At 35.7% G+C, this 20,887-nt stretch overlaps 5 protein-coding genes across 13 annotated transcripts; 2 read left to right on the top strand and 3 right to left on the bottom strand.

Moving 5' to 3' along the window:
- Nucleotides 1-160: 160 nt before the first annotated feature.
- LOC140967037 (exosome complex component RRP4 homolog) lies at nucleotides 161-3,311 on the bottom strand. 7 transcript variants are annotated; one of them, XM_073427378.1, is made up of 6 exons: nucleotides 2,236-2,665; nucleotides 1,697-1,786; nucleotides 1,500-1,569; nucleotides 1,327-1,392; nucleotides 1,077-1,145; nucleotides 161-512 (listed from the first exon to the last, which is right to left on the bottom strand). In XM_073427378.1, exons 4-6 carry the CDS (start codon nucleotides 1,371-1,373, stop codon nucleotides 335-337), a joined length of 294 nt encoding a protein of 97 aa, XP_073283479.1. In that variant the 5' UTR covers nucleotides 1,374-1,392; nucleotides 1,500-1,569; nucleotides 1,697-1,786; nucleotides 2,236-2,665; the 3' UTR covers nucleotides 161-334. The 7 variants fall into 7 exon arrangements, with proteins under 7 accessions (XP_073283479.1, XP_073283481.1, XP_073283476.1 ...); XM_073427380.1 differs by lacking the exons at nucleotides 1,500-1,569; nucleotides 2,236-2,665 and adding an exon at nucleotides 2,672-3,311; XM_073427375.1 differs by having other exon boundaries at nucleotides 1,327-1,569.
- Nucleotides 3,312-3,626: 315 nt separating this feature from the next.
- Nucleotides 3,627-5,473, top strand: LOC140967034 (pentatricopeptide repeat-containing protein At1g09190). The gene has a single exon (XM_073427373.1). The coding sequence runs from the start codon at nucleotides 3,780-3,782 to the stop codon at nucleotides 5,238-5,240; it is 1,461 nt and encodes a 486-aa protein (XP_073283474.1). The 5' UTR covers nucleotides 3,627-3,779; the 3' UTR covers nucleotides 5,241-5,473.
- A 190-nt stretch (nucleotides 5,474-5,663) lies between these two features.
- LOC140967035 (heat shock factor protein HSF30-like) lies at nucleotides 5,664-8,306 on the top strand. 2 transcript variants are annotated; one of them, XR_012173487.1, is made up of 3 exons: nucleotides 5,664-6,507; nucleotides 7,035-7,982; nucleotides 8,081-8,306. XR_012173487.1 is itself a non-coding variant. In XM_073427374.1 (2 exons), the coding sequence occupies exons 1-2, from the start codon at nucleotides 6,190-6,192 to the stop codon at nucleotides 7,806-7,808; spliced, it is 1,092 nt and encodes a 363-aa protein (XP_073283475.1). In that variant the 5' UTR covers nucleotides 5,664-6,189; the 3' UTR covers nucleotides 7,809-8,306. The 2 variants fall into 2 exon arrangements, 1 of the variants encoding a protein (XP_073283475.1); XM_073427374.1 differs by having other exon boundaries at nucleotides 7,035-8,306.
- A 138-nt stretch (nucleotides 8,307-8,444) lies between these two features.
- Nucleotides 8,445-11,548, bottom strand: LOC140967033 (IQ domain-containing protein IQM1-like). The gene is made up of 9 exons (XM_073427372.1): nucleotides 11,438-11,548; nucleotides 10,636-11,145; nucleotides 10,423-10,537; nucleotides 10,252-10,317; nucleotides 10,080-10,168; nucleotides 9,891-9,978; nucleotides 9,538-9,768; nucleotides 9,341-9,442; nucleotides 8,445-9,045 (listed from the first exon to the last, which is right to left on the bottom strand). Exons 2-9 carry the CDS (start codon nucleotides 11,091-11,093, stop codon nucleotides 8,605-8,607), a joined length of 1,590 nt encoding a protein of 529 aa, XP_073283473.1. The 5' UTR covers nucleotides 11,094-11,145; nucleotides 11,438-11,548; the 3' UTR covers nucleotides 8,445-8,604.
- A 2,419-nt stretch (nucleotides 11,549-13,967) lies between these two features.
- Nucleotides 13,968-17,021, bottom strand: LOC140967032 (U-box domain-containing protein 35-like). Of its 2 annotated transcripts, none has more exons than XM_073427370.1 (7): nucleotides 16,769-17,021; nucleotides 16,620-16,696; nucleotides 16,056-16,372; nucleotides 15,727-15,928; nucleotides 15,552-15,641; nucleotides 15,028-15,456; nucleotides 13,968-14,955 (listed from the first exon to the last, which is right to left on the bottom strand). In XM_073427370.1, exons 1-7 carry the CDS (start codon nucleotides 16,926-16,928, stop codon nucleotides 14,191-14,193), a joined length of 2,040 nt encoding a protein of 679 aa, XP_073283471.1. In that variant the 5' UTR covers nucleotides 16,929-17,021; the 3' UTR covers nucleotides 13,968-14,190. The 2 variants fall into 2 exon arrangements, with proteins under 2 accessions (XP_073283471.1, XP_073283472.1); XM_073427371.1 differs by having other exon boundaries at nucleotides 13,971-14,955; nucleotides 16,056-16,344; nucleotides 16,769-16,914.
- Nucleotides 17,022-20,887: the final 3,866 nt, after the last annotated feature.

Below are 20,887 nucleotides of genomic sequence, written 5' to 3'. Positions count from 1 at the left end.
ATAAATTTGTACTTCATTTTAAATTATTTGAAGTAATTAACTTGTTAGCCACCATGATAATATGGAGGGTTTATTTTTTTAAAATAAATAAATAAAATTGCCAAAAATAAAAAAAAATACAAAACTAAAACAAAAATTTAATAACATAAAAAGTCAAAATCGCATAATGAAAAAATTAGGTGACCAAGAAACCATTTTTCTCTATAAATACACATACAAAACAATAGAGACCCACACACACAATTTTTATTTAGAGTAGGATGGAATGGACTGTGACGAAATGTAAGGGCCAAAATAATATAACGGTATATAAAATTTGTGGGATGGCAAATAACTAATGGTGGTGATGGTGCTTTCCCTCAGCCTTTTCTTGTTTATGTTTAGCTTCCTTCTTCTGGTGATGCTCGTGGAATGTGTAGCCACCAGCTCCCACCGCCACGACGGTGTCAATCTCCCCCTGTATTTTGTGCGTGTGCTTGTTATCTGGGCCCTTTGGCCTGTTGCTTCTCATACTAATCATTTTCATGTAAATATATGCCAAAATTAATATGATGATAATTGAATTTTTCAACATAATATAATTTGGTAAATGATTATTATTTGATTACTTATATATAATTGTATTTTGGGTGATGAAGCTGATGGGCTTCCTAGACACTGGATTTCACTGATTTGATCACAAAATGAATGATCCATTATCATTATTAACTTTCATTTAAAGAGAAAACCTAGGTGTATAAGAACATTTATCAAGCAATCTCTGACACTGTACCAACGTAAATCTTCACAGATAATGTGATCAACAAGTTTAAGATACTTTTGGATAAATGATTTATCAAGCGTTCTATGGTGTCAATGGAAATATTCGCTACTTTTGGATAAAAGACTCATCAAGCATTCTATGGTATCAATGGAAAACTTCGTTGGTATCATAGTTGTAACAACTTTTTAGATCATTATAAAGGTGAAAATGGATAAAATGGAATATCAATACTGACATTAGATCATAGTTTTCGGAAAATAGTTACACAGCATACCACTGCTGCTCACATATTGAACAAATATTATATACATACCTTTCCATACTTCTGGCTTCTGGCTTGTAGGTGTAGGCAGCCGTCATGCTGGAAGCCACGAACTTCATCCTGAAACCAGTTAGAAACCTAAGAGGCAGTATATAATGTCAAACTGAAAATAAGTATCATCCTTGATTGCTAAATATAGTGGGTTTTGCAAGAATTAACTTTCAAGAATATTAAATTAACCACATAAAAATAAAAATTTGAAATCAGCTAGTACGCGCATAAGAATATTCAAGGAGCTTACAGAGAGAACATCATTCTCTTCAAAAACACTACACATATTGAGTTCATCAACTGCAGTTCTTTGTCTCTAAAGGCCAAATGCATGAAATAAAAAACGAGCAGATAAGTAAGCATGAATGAGGGCCAACAAGCTGCAGTTGGCGGACTAAAACAAATTATGAGTAGAAATTGCACATAGATAGCGCATGATAATCTCAACAGGAATCTTGTTTAGCCAACCATGTTCAGAAGTGAATGCTGACTCCTAACAATGCAACAAAAAGATGACACAACAGCAAAAAAAAAAACGACCTCAACCGTCAATATCTTAGTCCTTTCATCACTCCTCATATATTGCTCACAATATTTAAACCCTCAAGCACCAAAAGTACCTGGATGCCATCGGGCAGGTTCACTGACGAGAGCAGTGACAAAGCATCTTGGCTAAAGTTGATCTCCAATCTCCAGCACTTTGATGCAACCTTAAATTAAAAAGAACAAAAGCTTTTCAGTTAGGCTTGATCCCGCTCGGTGTACTTACGCTTCATTTTTATAGACATGTCTCCTTAGTCCCCCATCGCCTGGGTTCTCTTAAAAAAAGCATATTAACGAAAAAAATCTTCATCACTTGATGGATCTCATTAAGAGTTTACATAAAACAACATATTCATATCGTAAAGGAACCACATATGGAAGACAATATACATTGTTAATGTCTATCCATGTCTTATAAATATCAACAATACTCATTAAAATTGTGTTTAAATAATCTGGCGATCAAGAACAACACAAAAGGGGAAAAAAATAACGCGATAACACGGCCGACTATGATATCAACAATTTCAGGCTTGCACCTATGACAAAATGAAACACACAGATAAGAATACAATTCCCGAGATCAAACTTTTGAGGTGAAAAACAATAATGAAACCTAGCTATCGACCTCCTAACATAATTTCTTGAAGAAATAGGCAGATGAATTAACTACTGCGTAGTAAATGCGTCAGTAACAATAACACGACTCAATCTTTCAACTGGACAAATTAATGTAAACATAAAAAGAAAGTACAATCCACGGCGATCAACAAAATCGATTCTACGAATTCCATCTTGGATTTGGACGTTCAACAAATAATGCAAGAGAGTTCATACAATGCCACAAACACTTTTCCTGAATAATCAATTACCGAGAATTTCTTAGAAATTATCAGGCATCGAAAAAACTGTTTTTCTTCCAAAAATGTTTCATATTAATCAAGAAAATAATAATATGCGAGAAGGAACACACAAATGAGATTTCATAACAGATAAGTCAAGTAAAGAGAACAGCGAAATCAAAGAATGTGTTGAATTAATTAAAACCATACTGGCATGAATTGCGACGCTACCATCCGAATTAAAAAAGGAAGCGTATTTGAAAGGAGGCAATACCTCAAACCTACATTTTCCCAATCAAAAGGAGTGTGATCAGCCAAAACCACCTCGTCAACGCCGGTTCAACCGGCACGGAGGCGGCCACAGCCGCAGCATCGACAGCCTTAGCTGCAGGCTTGAAACCTAAGTCGCCCTGGTCGTTCGACCATGAAGCCACCACGAACTGCGCCACACCAATGTTGCTACAGTTCCGTCGCGCCTTGTTGCTCAGCTGTTCTGAAATTTTCCGATACCTCAAATCAACTCAAAGTTTGTACCTACATCCAAAAATATAATCAATATCAATATTGATATCAAATTTAACCAAAAAATAGGGCAACCCTTAAATAATTTCTGAAATCATAATTTATACCTCAATATATATACCAAAACGAAGCCTAGGACCTAAAGAACAAAAGGCCTCAATCAAGTCCCGAACTCCGGCGACGTACGGCGGCGATTCAGCGGAGAAAGGAGCGGCGGGTTTTCGAAAAGTGTCGAGAAACACTTCAATATGGGTACCAAAACGTAGCTCTCGTCGAGATCTTTCCAACCATATATTTATTTGAATTTTTCGAACATCAGTGCGGTCACAATCGAAGGTCAAAGGATACCAAACGGTCGAAGGTTTTTTTGGCAGAAAGTTACGGGGAAAGAGAAAGAATTCGTGTGTGTTTATAGGTGTAGTGTGTGTGAGAGAAAGTATTAATATATATGCATAAAAGAGGAAACCGAATGCTGTAAACGTACACAACCGCACATTTTGTTACAGCACGAAGTCTTGGTGTGTTGGAGAAAGAATTGCAATCCACGTGTATTTTTCTTGACCTGCAACCGTACTAAAACTGGCCATCACAAACTTATTCGTGCTTTCAGTATAGTGTGTGTGTATATATATATATATATATTGAAAAGATACGGATGTTGTGGATAATCGGGCTTGCAATGGTGAAAGCTCAGGTTTCAAAGTCAAGAGGGCTCTCTTTCATTTGGACAGCATGCTTTGTGAGTATGAGGCTACCTATCAAATTTTGAGAGTGGAGCTTGACTACTCCGAATGCCATGAGTCGAGGAAGCAGGCAAGAGGTGGAACGGAAGCTTCTCCGCCTTCTCCATGCTCGTCATACTAGAACCCGATTTGGAGAAATACATGGATACTTCCTTCGCCACCATCTCCACTACTCCAACCAACTCCTCTCCCACTTCATTTCCATATGCTCTTCGCTTAACAAAATGCCTTATGCACATCGTGTTTTCCTTCAGTCCCCTAATCCTAACATCCTTCTCTTCAACTCCGTGATCAAAGGATACTCCCTTTGTGGTCCTTTCATTGATTCCATAACTATGTTTTCCAACATGAAACGCCGTGGCATTTCGCCTGATGAATTCACATTTGCACCTCTACTCAAAGCTTGCTCCAATCTCCGGGAAGTTAAATTGGGCCTAGGAGTCTACAAAGAAGTTCTTGTGTTTGGGTTCGAGAGATTTGGAAGTATAAGAATTGGGTTGTTGGAGTTGTGTGTGAATTGTGAGCGAATGAGGGACGCGAAGAGGGTGTTTGATGAAATGTGTAGCCGGGATGTTATCTCTTGGAACTTGGTAATTCGTGGATTTTGTAGGTCTGGAGATATGAAAATGGGGTTGAGTTTGTTTAGGGAGATGGGTCAGCAGAGTATTGTTTCTTGGAATACAGTAATCTCTTGCTTGGCGCAGAGTGGGAGACTTACGGATGCTTTGGGTCTTTTCTGTGAAATGTTGGATAAGGGATTTGTACCTGATGAGGTGACAGTTGTGACAATTTTGCCAGTATGTGCTCGTTTAGGTGAAGTCGACATCGGAAAGTGGGTTCACTCTTTTGTTCAATCGAGTGGCATTTATCAAGAATATGTATCTATCGGCAATTCTCTGGTTGATTTTTATTGCAAGTGTGGGGATCTTGAGAGAGCTCTCGTGGTTTTTGAGGACATGCCTAGGAAAAATGTAGTCTCATGGAATTCAATAATTTCAGGTTTGGCCCTCAACGGAAAGGGTGAACTCGGAGTTGAATTATTCGAACGAATGACGAATCATAACAGCGTAAGCCCAAATGATGCAACGTTTGTTGGGGTTTTAGCATGTTGTGTCCATGCAGGCCTGCTGCAAAGAGGTCGAGATTTCTTTTCTTCAATGGTCACGAATCATCATATTCAGCTGAAATTGGAGCACTATGGGTGCATGGTGGATTTGCTTGGTCGCAGTGGTTGTGTGGAGGAGGCATATGGAATGATGCAAACGATGCCTATGAAGCCAAATGCCGCTATATGGGGTGCATTGCTGAGTGCTTGCCGTGCCAAGGGCGAAATGAGGCTTGCTGAGTGTGCAGTTAAGGAGCTTATTAATCTTGAACCATGGAATTCAGGAAACTATGTAGTGTTGTCCAATATTTATGCCGAAAGAGGTAATTGGAATGGGGTTGAGGAGATGAGAATGTTGATGAAACAGAACCTTGTCTCTAAAACAGCGGGGCAGAGTTTGATTCGATGATTTTGTGTACCTATTGGCAATACGACATGAACTGAAACTGAGGGGTGTAGATAGGTCAAACGTCTGGTGGATCAAGGGAAACTTGTAAAAAACTTGTCTTGTTCAATCGGGTGGGGTTGGCTTGGATCCTAGTTGATGGGTGTTTATATATATATATATATCATTCAGAGGCACACAAAAGTGATATCATTTTGTTAATGTTTGTTTTATGATATTTTACTTTTATTGAATGACCCATGCGTTAAGCATTTGTCCCAGGAAGGAGCGTTTGCCACAGATTTTCTTTGGGTTTTTTTCGTCCAGCGCTCTGTTGGAATTTACATCTTTTGTTAATTTTGTCATAAAAATTTAATAATATTTTTAAAAAATTGAATCTTTTTTCATTTATTAGTAATCTCCCTCTTACTTAAGTTAATTTTAATTTCCTTTTAAAAATACTTTAGTGTGAGTTTTTTCCATGCATGATCATATCTGCATACAGCATCCACAAAATCGATCGAATCAAAAACATAAATTAGTAGTTTAATTTTTTGCAACCCAATGGTCCGGAATTTTACATTAACAAATACTTTGTTCTATAATTTTATCAATTCTCTTATTTCACCAAACAAATACTGACACACAAAATCTTCCTTTTTACAGCTTTTTTTAAATAATTTAATAATATTCCCTTGATCTCAAGAAGTTTATAATTCTAGAAATTGAATCTTTAGAAGGTTCTAGACTATTTCCCAAATTGTAGCAAGCTACCTTGGAATCCCTAAGAAGAAGCACTAGGCCCACTCTATGTGCTGACAAACACGCTACAAATCCAATAGTTCTCTAAATCTCGAGAACTTTCTTTCCCGCACTTTCACACCCTTATAAAAGTTACTCTCACTAGAATCTACAAAACTCAAAATTCAATTATAGTGACTGATATTTCGAGACAGTTTCGATCTTGAAGGCAATGGAAGGCGTCAAAACTATATCAGATGGGGAGTGTGACACCGCCAGCGGCGGAGTTGGTGGTGGTGGAGGTGGGTCGTCGTCGTCGTCTCCTTCGTCGCCACGGCCGATTGAGGGTCTGCATGAAATGGGTCCACCTCCATTCTTGATCAAGATCTTTGAAATGGTTGAGGATTCTTCCACTGATTCTGTGATTTCTTGGAGCAATGCTAAGAACAGCTTCATTGTGTGGGATGCTCATAAATTGTCATCCTCTTTGCTTCCAAGATACTTCAAGCATAAAAATTTCTCTAGTTTCATTCGCCAACTCAACACATATGTAAGTGTCTTCAAGAACTCGGTCTCAAATTTCTTTCTTGCCTTTTATATTTACTACATTGGTTGCATAGATTCATACAAGGCCATGAATGGTTGCTGAACAATCTTACATAAGTTTTTGCTTTTACCATTCTGTAAGCTCCAATTGACTTGAGTTTTTCCATTTAGTTTAACGCTCTGATGAATCAAAATGTGCAACACACACACGTATATTGTGTTTTATTTTTTGAAACCAACATGCGGAACATGTTTGATCATTATATGTTGGTTGAAACCTGTTACCTATGCCTTGAGCCATTGGATTACCTTTTTTTTCAATGAAAGCTTCTCTCAGGCCTATATACCGATGTAATTTTTCATGTAGTTCAATGGGCTAATGGGTTTATAAGCAGGGGAAAAATAATATATTTGCTTATTTTGATAATTTCCATGCTTGCAATGGATTATTTGCTCTGGTTCTGATGTTAATCAGTTGGAAGCACATATAGTTTGATTTTTACAAAGATATTAAAATATTGAAATCTGCAGGGCTTTAGAAAAGTGGATCCAGATAGATGGGAATTTGCCAATGGAGGGTTTTTGGGAGGACAGAGACATCTCTTGAAAACCATCAAAAGGAGACGAAACCTGGTGCAAAGCAGCATTATTCAACCAAGTGAAGGTTCTTGTGTAGAGTTGGGTCAATATGGAACGGAGGAAGAGGTTGACATACTGAAAATAGACCGAAGTCTTTTGATGGCAGAAATATTGAAGCTTAAACAACAGCAGAAGAAGTCGAGGGACCGAATCTTGGAAATGGAAGAAAGGATACACCGTGCAGAGGCAAAACAGCAGCAAATGAGGAGTTTCCTCGCCAAAGCCTTTAGTAGTCCAGCGTTCCTTCAGCAATACCATGACAAATATTTAAAGGATCCAAAGAGAATAGCAATTGGGCAAAAGAGGAGATTGACCATGAGTCCAAGCGCGGAGAATGTTCTAGAAGACCAAGACGAGGATAAGTCTGAAGATATTGAACTGAAAATGGAAACATTGCTTTCCACTGCGATGTTTAAAGAATCGAGCAGTGGTGAAAATGATGCTTCTGTAGAGAAAATACCCTGCACAGGTGTTGCCAGTTTGAATCCTACCACAGAAGAAATATGGGAGAAGTTGCTTGGTGATGACCTTACAGTTCTCGACGTCGCTGAAGAAGTCTCTGCAGTTGATAAACAGACAGACTTAGTTGCGGAAAATTTGGGTTCTGAAACTCCAGAGTGGGATGGAGATCTACAAGAGCTTGTTGATCAGTTGGAATTTCTTTAGTTGAATCCCCGGGATGTTATCTTCTCTAAGAATGTGATGTTTTTTGGCCTTCACGCTACTTTGAAGGTTCTCACACATGGCATGGGTGGTGCATTTTCAATTCTGAGCACTTCTTGTTTTCTTGGGTTTCGGAGAACGTGAGCTTGGTTGGAGGCAAATTATTAATCAAACTCTGTGATATCCTTTTCTTCGTTAAATTCAGTTTATTGTTGCTCTGTAGATTTTCCAGGGAAAGTGTAGAAGAGCTGAATCTGTCTTTTCTGGGGATGCAGGTACTAAAACAATAGTTGTGAAGTTTTCAAGAAGAAGAATCCAGCCATTCGGCGTCGCTTTGAAGCTATATATATCTCACTTGCTAATTTATTTATTTATTTTCATCTAGCCCACTTGATATTTTAGTATGGTAAACCTTTGATATATTTTTGGTAGCAGTGTAAACATTCTTTTGGTCATACATGAAGTTCAATCATATTAGCCTTCCTGAAGTCCTTAGATAACATTTCGTCAGTTGAGTCAATATGTGAACATGGAAGTGCCTCGTCTGTATCTTTTGCCCAATTTCTTCAGGGTTCCATAGATCATGGTTTGAATAAACATGAAACCTATGGGGATTACTGTTATTAATGGGCCATGAAGTAAAGAGAGTTTCAACTAAATCATAATTTCTTGGGTCGTGTAAGAATGGTGTAACAAAAATTTGTAACTTGATGAGAGCTCACAAGATTTATGCTTCTATGATCTAGTTTACTGCATGGCAACAAGAATCAACTAAAACAAATGCCAACCTGCTGGTAACTCAACAGATAAGTTCACTTGGTGGATAAACAGAGACAGACACTCTTGGGCTGGGAAGCCCCATATTTGAAAGTCTCGGCGACACTCTAATCTTCGGGGTCGGCCGGGGCGAAGGGATAGGAGAACTACTCTTTGAATATCGTGGAGAAAAATTATCAGTGGGGGATAGACTGACTTTTTCAAGTGCCTGGCATTGGAGCTCCATCGGGTAGTCCCTAACACACCCAATTCGGGGGCCGACACCACTGCTCCAGTTGCGTGATAATGTCTTTGTGAGGTCGAGTTTTGGTGCATCAATGTTTTCTGTATTGATTGGGATGCTGCCTTTATGAATTTCGGCTGCCTTTGATAAATGGATATCATCTTCTGTCGTTACTGTAGCATCTTCAATGTGATCATATTCTGTTGCTGGTTTACACTCATCATCATAACTGGAATATATCTGTAGGAATCATGATCAGCCAAAATCAGACAAAACACTTGAGATATTAGGGAAGAGGGGCAGCTCATGAACAGATTGGGAGCAGCTTAGTCAACACAACTAGAGTCGTTGATATTTAGCCAAGCTTGAGCTCTCTTGATACTAAAAAAATTGAGCTTATCATATTCAAGTCAAGCTTGAGTTCAAAAATCTCCATTCGGTTGAGCTCAAGTGTGGATTTATTTTCTTGGTCAAGCTTGAGAATAGACAAGTACGCGACGTCTCATCAAGAAAAGATTGCCTACACCATATATACCTCAACATTAGTCATATCAACATGACGTTCCTCTAGGAAGCTGATTAATAATTTAAAATTGTCTTCTGTTGGAAGATAGTGGCCACTGTAAGGCCATATTGCCTGCGATTACAAAAACATGAATTGTATTTTTGTTTCCTCTCAATTGAATATAGAGTTGCATTTGATAACTTTTACAATGATTTCATGAGTTGCACCTTAAGTATGCCATTGCCAACGACCAATCTACCGGCTGATGTTGTAGCCCCACCAGCTAGAAAACTCGAGTGCTGAAAAACACCTTTCTTTTTCTTTCCCACGTACAAAGTCCTAAACGTGCTGAGGACAAAAATCCATTTCGAATCTTCATCCGAGTTCAAGAGAATCCCACTTTGTTTGTACACTAGTTTCCCTTCGTCAACTCTCACTTCATATGATTTCCTCTCTTTCTACGAGAATAGGAAAGAAAAGCATATTTTCACAAACGGATCAATCGACAAGAGTGTAAAGAATGAAATGAATGTATGACGGGGTGGTACAAGTTTTTACTCTTTAAAAAATGAGAGCTTACAGGCCCGAGATACTGGACGCATTGCCGTTGAAGGTCGGTTCGAGGGCAGCTAGGAAGATCAACTTCCTTCCCACCTCCTACGTCCAACCTTAATACCAAAAGGCGATAAACATGGGATCGAAAATCAGGATAGCTCAAGTACGATTCATATTATTTTTCAGATTTTGGTTGGATGAGTAAAAGTCTTACCAGTAGAAGAAAGGTTGGAAACTTTTCTTGTCGGACCATACATCGAAATAGAAGTGTAAATTACGTCCGTAACGATGACGGGGATCGATCTGTGGAAAAATAAGAGCAAGTATCATGAATTGTGATGCTTAATTGTTATTTTAATGAGCACGTGTATTGAGCAAGTGCTTACAGCTTCAAGCCAGTGATGCAGAGCTAGTTTCTGCGCTTTCTCATCCTGTAGTAACCCCTTGCCAACCTATAAGAACACGCACACAATGCTGTTAATTTTTCTGTCCGAGTAAATCGACCCCAACGAGTTTGAAACTAAGGCTTGTGATTCAACATAGTACGGTTGCCACACCTTAGCAGCTCTCCTCCTTGCACGATACCATCGCGACACAGCAGTTTCTTGTTGATTTTCGTTGAAGAACGAAATCGAGCTACGATCCAGAGCAGCTGCATCTAATGCTTTCCACCTACATACCCAAAGGGAAAACAAGAAGTCTATCAAATAAAACACTAGAATGGACAAATTTTAATTGATAATTATCTAGTTTTCTTATAGTAAACGGACCAGAGCTCTTCAACCACAACAGCACAGTCTGCTAGATTTCTTCGAGTCCGGTAACTCTTGTATACTTTCTGCAGCTTAATTGCAGCAGCATCAAGCTCCCTAATAGGTCTAGGAGAAGAAAACAGATTATCTGAAATCGGAGGAGAAACTCTGGGCTCTGGCTCTCTAGCCGATTCATGATCCTTCTCATTTAAAAATTCATAATCATTATTCAACTTGTTAACAAACAATTCCTTTAAAGGAACAGGTGTTTTTAACATCCGTGTGTCTGATTTTGAGCTCCTCTCCAACTCCCCGGCCGCATTGAAGCTAAATGTTCGAAGCATCACCTCTCCATCTTTACTTCCAAAGCTCATAGATCTAGCAATCACAGTTTCTACGGTATCCGTAATATCTAATATCTTGTGTCTTAAGATCTCATTCCATGATGATAAAAGTAAAGAAATAGATAACCCCATTTGCTGTCAGTGGTAAGGAACTTCAAATTCTTGATTCATCGATGATTCAATGCTGCTTGGCAAGAAGTAACTTGTATCAGTAAAACTTCAATTGATACAGGCTTATAACTCCATATTTTACAGTTTCCTCCGTGTATGAATGATTTTTGCTTCATAAAACTACTTTGTGCAGCATAATCCCAATTTAGTAACAACTATAAATTGGAATAAGAACTAATTAAACCATTACTAACAGGTCAATGACAATTAACATGCAAGAAAATAAGAACAGAAATTGCCAAATGACATTTATCGAAGAAGTAGTAAACGAGAAAATCGGTAAATCCAGAGAGTACCCACTTCACCTTAACAAAGAGATATCAGGATTCTTGATTATTCTCCTCCCCCTATCACAATTTATTTTTGCCGTCTTTATCTATGGGAAAAGAAGTCCTAAATTAAGTATTTAATGCAAAGTACAACAGCCAACTACTCTATACTTGTCCATTTATAGGGATTTATGTTAAACATCCAAGTCAGCAGACGACAATTCGCATTGATACACAGGTATTCCACGAGACCAAAAGGTGTAGAAAATTAATTGGCAAAATGTTGTGTGATGAAGCTCCATGGAAGGGGACTGCTAGTGAAATTGAGTTGGCAGTAGCCTAAAGTTCCATTAATCTAATACTTTTTTTTGTAAGAGTGATGGGCCATGTTAAATGTCCAAGATTGGGAGGGAAAGGGACCAGAAGCTACCACCTTGAGTTTAGACTTTGACGACGACTCATTTTGATTACTCTGCCCACAGAATCTAATAATGTAGCTAATTCCATACAAACCAGTGTCCCACGTCTCGTATACTTATATTTTATAATTTTTGTATGTATAAAAATGAAGATATTCAAATATGATATCTTGACTAGTTCTTTATTATTTTATTTATGATATTTAATAATATTATTGGGGGTGCTAATTTAGTGGAACAAATCTTTTTATTAAACTGTCATAAGAATGTTTAAGTTGAGAGTGAGTCTCATGTGAGACCGTCTCACACAAGTTTTTGCCTTAAGTTGATCAATTAATTCTACACAATCAACACCAAATTGTTTTTAATGTCTACCAAAGTAGTTACTATTATGACCTCATCTTTTATATAATAAATATCATATTCCTAAAATAACCTTCTCTGATTATCTATACCATCTTTTTTTTTTTTGTAAAATATATAATTTATCTAATTAAAGATATAATTTTGTAGCCACTAACTTGTTGAAAATTATTTTCAACTTGAAATTACTATATAATTATAAATCCAAAATTTCATGGTCACGATATTATTAATTTATAGAGGTTTTAACATATTTATTAGAAGAATAACTTTTTTGATCAACTAATTTGTTTTCACTAACTCATCAAACTTTGATTTTGATAATTATCTTTTATTTTATGGCTATTTAGGTATAACATCATATCATGAGTCAATAATTTTTGATGTCATGTCGACAATATTTCGTGATGGCACATCACTATTTTATGACAATATGTCAATACTCTTATAATTAGATAAGATAAAAGTTACCAAAATCAAACTACTTATTGCTTGCAATAAATCAAAGTTATTATCACTCTCGGTTAATGCACCATCCTGCACGAACGAAGGAACAAATAATCATGTTAAATAAGCCATGCATTTCGAAGCCTTTGTACGTGCGGATTCATATATCAATCATCCAATATGCTGGAGAAATTATTATTATTTTTATATCTAATTAAAATAATTATCAATCCCTACTACACTTGCACTGACCATTTCCTTGATGACAAGTCTTAGTTGCGTGCCCCTAACCTTGGAGGAACTGAATCTTTATCTGCGCATGAAGTTTGCCTTGATAAAGACAAAACAGTGGGCGTTGTTCTGCAGACGGTGTCTTCACCGGGGACTAGTCGGGGTATTCTGTTTTCGGTGTCTTCACGGGCTGTGTTGCTGGGATTTCTTGCCGGTTATGGCTCCGCATAGGAATGAAACTGCATCAAAAAATTGTTGCGAGGATAATAGATGAGATTATGCATAAATGATAGGCAAGTCATGATTATATATTAATGAGTGTTGGTAGGTATTTTTTTATTTTGTGTTGGGAAATCTTGGGATAGAAATGGCGATGAACCAAATGGTTATAAGAAAATAGTCGAGGTAAGAGTTTGACTCTTTTTCCTTAAAACGATATTGTCCCGTCCCGGAGCTCACGGTTGTTAGCAATTCATTTCCCAAGATACAACGACTACGGCTTTAAAATAGTAGTACTACAAATTTTAAAGACACACGAATTTGAAATGTTTAAAACACTATCAAGATGAAATGCAAACTATCTAATTTCGAATTCTAAGCGTTAACTTAAAAATCCAATTCCAAGATTTTAAATCTTGCAAAACTTGTATTTAAGCGCAAATGCTTAAAAAAACTCAAAACTAGAAGACAACTCTTTAATTTAATTCCAAAGTTCGAATTTAAGCGTATAAGCTTAGAAAATCCAAACTCAAGATTTTATATCTTGAAAATTTGAACTTTAACCGTTAATGCTTAAAAATTGACATATAGAATTAAGGATTACCATTATAAGTAGTAGTGGCAAAGATCGTTCTATTCGAATTGTGTGGCTCGCTCGTAAGGACCTGACCTGTGTTGGGTTCTAGCTAGATTCAACTCGAATTATATTGGATGTGTGTTTGTGTATAAGCTGACATAAAATGAATATGATTCGGTCTCATAAAATTTCAGTATTCACCCATCAAACACATAAAATAATCTTAAAACTCAACGGAATTCATCTTGCAAACTGAACCAAATTCATTGGCAAATTCTTGACAACATATCCAACAAATACAGATAATTCATGAGTGACCAAGACTAGTTACATGAGGAAAATAAGGCCACACTCTACTTAGTTTTACACAAAATTGATTCCTCCAAATCAATTCAACATATTCATAATTCGATTCTCTGGTGCACACAACACATAAGCATATGAAATATTACTGTAACACAACACATAAGCATATCAATATACAAACCGGCTTCTAATAATGTTTTCTGGGCTTCTAAAGACAAATCCATATTTTATTTAGTTTCTGTAACATTCGAAAAACTTTCAACATGACTTGCTATGAGTGAAGAAATCCCGTGTCCTAATACATGATTAATCCCGAGTTCTTTAAGCCTGTTGAGCTCCGGCATCACCACTGTACCAAGATCAGGTCTGTCTTTTCTTCTCAACTCAGCACATTTCATTGCCAACTTTGCAAAGATCAATGCCTCTTCAACAGGCCAATTGGACACTGTTGGATCGAGCAAGTCGGCAAACGTCCCCTTTTCGATAGCCCTCTCGACATGGTGAGTGAGTCCCATTGGTGGCCTTGCAGTGATGATTTGCAGCAACAACACCCCTAATGAATATATATCGGACTTCGTCCCTAACTTGCCTGTTTGCTGATATTCTGGATCAATGTAACAAAATGTGCCAGCAGCTGAGGTCATGTGGTATTGCGTGACACTATCTGCGACTGATGGTGGGACTAATCGAGCCAAGCCAACGTCACTAATCTTGCATGTGTAGTTGTGATCCAGTAGAATGTTCGCAGGTTTTAAATCCCGGTGTACAAGGGGTTCCGGCTTAGCTTGATGGAGGAAAAGAAGCCCTGTTGCTATATCTGCTGCAATCTTGAAACGAATCCCCCACGGAATTGGAGGGGTGTTGCCCTTACGAAATAAACGATCCTCTAGGCTTCCATTGTTCATGAATTCATACACCAAGCATCCGTATTCGGGGCAGGCACCCATAAGTAAGACCATGTTTGGATGTCGTATGCAACTCAGGACTTCGATCTGCATTGTGTCCATGGAAACGACAGAATGAGTATGGTTTTTCTGTAGGGAAATTCAATAGCACACACCTACCTCTTGTTGGAACTGTTTTCTCCCTTGTGCAGCATCTGGTCTAAGAACTTTTATGGCAACCGCTGTGTGATCAAGTTTTCCTTTAAAAACTGGCCCATATCCACCTTCCCCAATTTTCATCGACCTTGAGAACTTACTGGTGGCTTCCTCGATCTCTTCAATTGTGTATTTCCTGTAGCGAACATCGTTGTTTGACAAGACATCGAGTGCTCTGTTCTTTTCTTCTGCTTCTCGTTTGGCCTTCATCTCTGCGTACTTTCGTCTCTGTGTTTCCCTCTCTGCTATTTTATTTGCTTTCTCTGCCGCTTCAATGGCTGCTCTACATTTTGCTTTCTCCATCTCTACAAGTGCGAGGGCAGCCTCTTCATTTAGCCGTGCCTGCTCGATACGACTCATTTCACCTAGCTTCAGCTGCTGAAGTTCCGTAGCCTAAAAATATGAAAAATAAAATTTAAACTGGTGGATTTTGTTCCTTTAAGTAATCTTATTGTAAGAGATGGATTTCGTCACAAATCAAATACTACCCTCTGTTGGGCTGAAACTGCTTCTTTGCAAGCTGTATTGTACATATTCATGGCTTGCTTCATCTCTTGTTTTAGTCTCTGAAATTCATTCTGACATTACCAGATAACATTTCTGTAAATTTATTGAGACACAATACTTAAGAACAACGATTCAGGTTATATTAATTATACTTACTGAAGACACAGAGGTCGCCTCCAGATCAACTAAATATCCCATTTTGTCAGAATCTTTAACTTGTACTTGTGTAATATCCATTGATCCAAGATCCATTAAATCGGTCTCCATGGAACTGAGACTAAATATATTTCTATTCCAAGTGCTGGAAGTCTCAAATCTATCACCATTTTTCCTTTCTCCCTTTACAGAAGCAGCACCCCTGTTTCATGAATATTAAGCGCCTCAAAATGTTCCTCTTTTTTTTTAAAAAAAAAACAAGAAGTTAAATTCCACCTATAGAAAATAAAAACTTATGATTGCAGCAAAAAGGGTTATAAAAAAAATACACAAAACTTGGATTGGGGGACGACGATTTCGATGCTCCAGGTTGTGGAGAAGATGGGTGCGTTGGAGTTGAGCCAGTCAATTGTCGTGCTGCAGGACGCATAGATTGTGTCTTCCCTTTTGATATTACGTAAACTGAACAAAAATCGGGTGCAGCCTTGTTTATCATTGTTGGAACATCATGAGCCCACAATTTTCTTGTCAGGGCATTTCTTGATGAAGCACCAAGAACCATTTTGGTGATATTGTGTTTGTTGATGTAGTCTAAAAGTGGGGTATGTACATCTACGCCTTCAAGAATAACTTCTTTTATTACTATCTGCGATGTCCTCGACAGCAAGATTGAGGAAAAAAATACATTTTAGCTTTAAATTCGGTAACATCCGGCCCATTTTTTATTTAGGCAAGGTTGGTAACAATAGTCAAAAGTTTTAGATCATTTAACCATGTAATACGAGGAATATCATTATGCAAGACATGCATTTTTGTGATGGAAGCACTTGTTCGGAAGATTGAATGCATTGGTTTACAACAAGAATAATCGTCACGACACAAATTTGACTTACCCTTTTACGCGCACAATATGTACGAAAAGGTGAGAAAATATCCTGAATTCCTTCCGCATCTTTACCATGCAAACCATCTGCAATAACATGAAATCAAAATTATACATTCAAATCGTCTCTGGAAAGGGGTTTCGTACGTATAAATGTACCTGCATGTTGTGTATTTTTGGTCTTGACGTGGATCAAAATAAGAGTAAAATTGGTAAGAAGAAGATGTTCTATTGCCCATCTCACAGCCGCTGTGCTGTTCTTGTCTCTGTCAATGGCCACCGCAGTCGGGTTGTCGTCATGTAGAATCTGAGGCGCCATTCATCAGAAAGTGGAGGTTGCCTGTCGGCAGTATTGCCCCGCCACCACTCTCCTCCTGCACCAAGTTTTTTGCGTCCTCTCGTTATATGAAGTAGTATTTATAGGATGTTATATGATCCATTCATTTTTTGATTGTTGACTGGTGATATCTTTACGACGAACCATGTATAGCTATAAACAAGACGACTTTTTATTATTATTATTATTATTATTATTATTATTATTACTTGCGTGCATCGTCAATTATATACAATAATATTTTTTAAAATAAATACAATATATATATAGATTTATGTTACATATTTTATAACATACAGAACAATCACTACAACAAAAATGGCTTTCCGCAGCGCGCATATGGGCTTTCCGCAAAGCTGTTGAAAGTTCAAGATTATCCGCGGCGTACATGTGCACGCTGTTAATACTATTATTCACGATGTGCATATGTACGCCGTTAATACAACTATCCACGACGTGCAATGTACGCCGTTAATATTCTTTGAACATCTAAAAATTAGGGACGGTTAGCGACGGGTTTTAAACCGTCGCGCATTTAGCGACGGTATTTAAATTTCGCGACAGTCATGAACCCGTCGCTAAATTTTCAGTAAAAATAAAAAGAAAATGTTTATCCATGCAAACATGCCTAAAGGAAAGTAATAAAAAAAAAAAAACAAATAACCGATTTTGAAAAAGCTTAAACCACGATTATATTTACGTAGACGAATGAATGTCAACTAAAAATCAAATAAAGTTTCTCACAACTAAGTGATATAAAACCTCATAACTAATTAAATAAACCCAACCCTACATGAATAATAATAAATTTACATATTACAATCATCTAATTTCATCAACAAATTTTCATGGTATACGCACTAGCTTCTCGTTGCTAATATTTGAAATATAAATAAACATTCAAATTAAATCACTATATATAGCCAATTATTAATCCAAATCAATTCCTATAGAATTATCAAATAAATTTTTATAATCTAATTCATGAGTAACATTATTTTGATTTATGATCAATCTCTTTTACTTCTTCTATAGTGTTTGCTATTGAATACAATTCGTTAACGACTTCAAAATTGAATTATTGTTAGTTTAGCAAAAAAATTTTATTTATTTTATATGTGTATGGTTAAATATAATAGTTTTAAATTATATATTCTGGATTTATATATGAGTTATGACTTAATTGATCAGCAAATTTGTTTCTAAGTTGTGGAAAACTTGCATTTGTTTTTATGTAATTAATTATATACCAAGCCTAATTAGTACTTGGATAAAAGTTTAAGCGCCTCGATCGGTCAAAGCAAGTGTGTGATTTGGTGCAAAGTACATGGTTAGAGGTTAATAATTATCAATAATAATAATAATAATAATAATAATAACAACAACAAAACATCTTATTGAAACCTTCATTTTTTAAAACTATTAATTACCCGTCATACTAATGTAGGATGAGCTAAGATGATTATCTAATGAAAATAACTTTGTTTATAGATTTTGATATTACTCAAGATTCTTGATTTAATATTCACAACTAAACTAAACCCATATTTAGACATTATTTCGCAAAATCTCACAATAATATATTTGGATGCATATTATTGTTTTCGGTGCTTTCTTGTTTCCATATATGATGTAATTCTGCATTCAATTATGTTGATCTGGTGATTTTTGGTTGATATATGTATCACGTGAGTCACTTCTTGGTTCCTGCAGGTCAGAGTGCTACATGTGAGTCACTTCTTGTTTCACTATGGTCAAATTGTTGCATGATGAGAGTCCCATTGTGGATGTTGTTTTGTTATGTCTGTCATGTGTGAGCCGCTTCTTAGTTCCTACGAGTCAAAGTGATGTATGTGGGGAAGCACGTGAGCCACCTCTTGTTTCCCTATAATCAAGGTGCTATATGATATAAATTCTGACCTGGTTTCTGTTATTCTATTCTTTCTGAATTCTAACATCATATTTGCATGTGTATTTATTATTGGTTATTGTGAAAGCTTTTATCGTTATCCTTGAGATTGAATTAGTGGGTGGATACATGAGTGTATCGAATAATTTTGCTTTCAGGTAATAATCTTGATAAAGGAAATGGACATGTAGAATATATATAAGAGATTATCGAGGATGAGAATGATATAGAAGATGATTCGTAGAGCTTGGAGACTTGAATTCTTTCAATTGAGTTCTTTAAGCATTCGTTGATGATATATTTTCAAACTAGTCATTTAGAAGACTAATTTATTTATTCATTGATATGATTCCAATAAATAAATTGTGGTTCTTTAAAAACTTTAGGTTCATGTGTTAATTCTTTGGGTTATCAGTTCTTTAAATAAGACTAAAACTATTACAAATATTGCACATGTCTACAATAATATATCTCATCTATTAATACATTATATCAAATAATGTATTTGAAAACTAAACTTTGAACTCCGGGTTCAATTCATATTTCACAATGATTGATCGAAAAAAAGAATTCATTCTCATTAATATATATTTCACGTTCCTCCCTTCAATGTTACTTTGCTAAAATGACAATTGTGAAATTGTTTCATATAAATTTCATTGTTTTTGATTCGAGATAAATCAACATAATTTACAACATATTTTCAATATCTTCCTGAGACTCAATATATTGCATTTTTCGTACAATCAATAATTTTAATAATAAACTTTGCCTTAAAAAAATCAACAGTAATTATATGACATAATATCTAAAACATTTGTTGTAGTAAAATATTACATTTTAAAATATGTCGCAATATTTTCATAATCAATGGTTTAATAGTTGATTAGAGACATTTGATAATTAAACAACTAAACCATTTTTACTGATTGCATATTCTGTAAATTTTTATCATTAAATATTTTTGCAAAACATTAGGTCGTAAGTCGTGTGTTCACGCATATATAGTTACTTGTTAATTCCAGAAAATATAGGATTCAATCACAATTTGAATTATTGATAGTGATATCAAATTTAATAAATCAACTCGTTAGAATTCTTGAAATCTTAATATCTTTTGGTTCTTTAATTCTAGAAACTTCTTATTCATCAATACAAGAACTTCTTGTTATTTGGATAATAATAATAATAATAATAATAATAATAATAATAATAATCATCATCATCATCATCATCATCATCGGAATGTCAAACCAATCAATTATATCAAAATATAAAACATTTGTATTAATGACCTATTATTAGTATAAAAACTTCTAGTTTACAATATCAAAAATTTAAATTTATAATATCAACAAAATTTTATTCCTAATATAAATAAACTTCATGTTTACAATATGAGTAAACTTCAATACCAATAGCCTCTTGGTTTATTGTCATATTTATTTTATTTTATTGACATTGATACAATATCATTTTTGAGAAATTGGGTATCCAATTTTATTTTGATACATGTTGGTCAAGTATCTCGATATTGTATTTGTATATGATGCATAAAAACAATATTCAATCTTAATAATAAAAAAATGTCTTCAGGAAAATGTATACTAACTCTTTCGGAGTACTATTACACTTTTAGAGCAATTTTTGTAATAACATACTATATTGAATGAATATTGTCATTATTAGATTCAAATATCTAAATATTATCAAACTCATATTTTTTCATCATTAATGAAATGATCTTCTGGATCTTTAATAAATATTTTTTAAGTTACAATGAAAATATAATTTGGGTAGTAATTCCTCTACAAATTTTGTATCGTGCTTGATGAAAATCGACATGAGCATTTAATGTACTTCAGATATGATATAATGATTCGAGAAATTAATTTATACTGGTACAACATTCGATTAAGATATCTAATATTTTTATCCTAATACAAATACAATATTAATTCACGAGACTTGAAAAATATAATTTTCAAACATTTGTGTCAAAATTTTGTATTTAACTTCTAGTGAATTTTTT

The sequence above is a fragment of the Primulina huaijiensis genome, unplaced genomic scaffold (assembly GCF_012295235.1).
Source record: "Primulina huaijiensis isolate GDHJ02 unplaced genomic scaffold, ASM1229523v2 scaffold23545_ERROPOS1600000+, whole genome shotgun sequence".
Classification (NCBI taxonomy): Eukaryota; Viridiplantae; Streptophyta; class Magnoliopsida; order Lamiales; family Gesneriaceae; genus Primulina; species Primulina huaijiensis.
The sequence above is the reverse complement of the archived record's forward strand: the minus strand, read 5'-3'. Positions and strand labels throughout refer to the sequence as shown.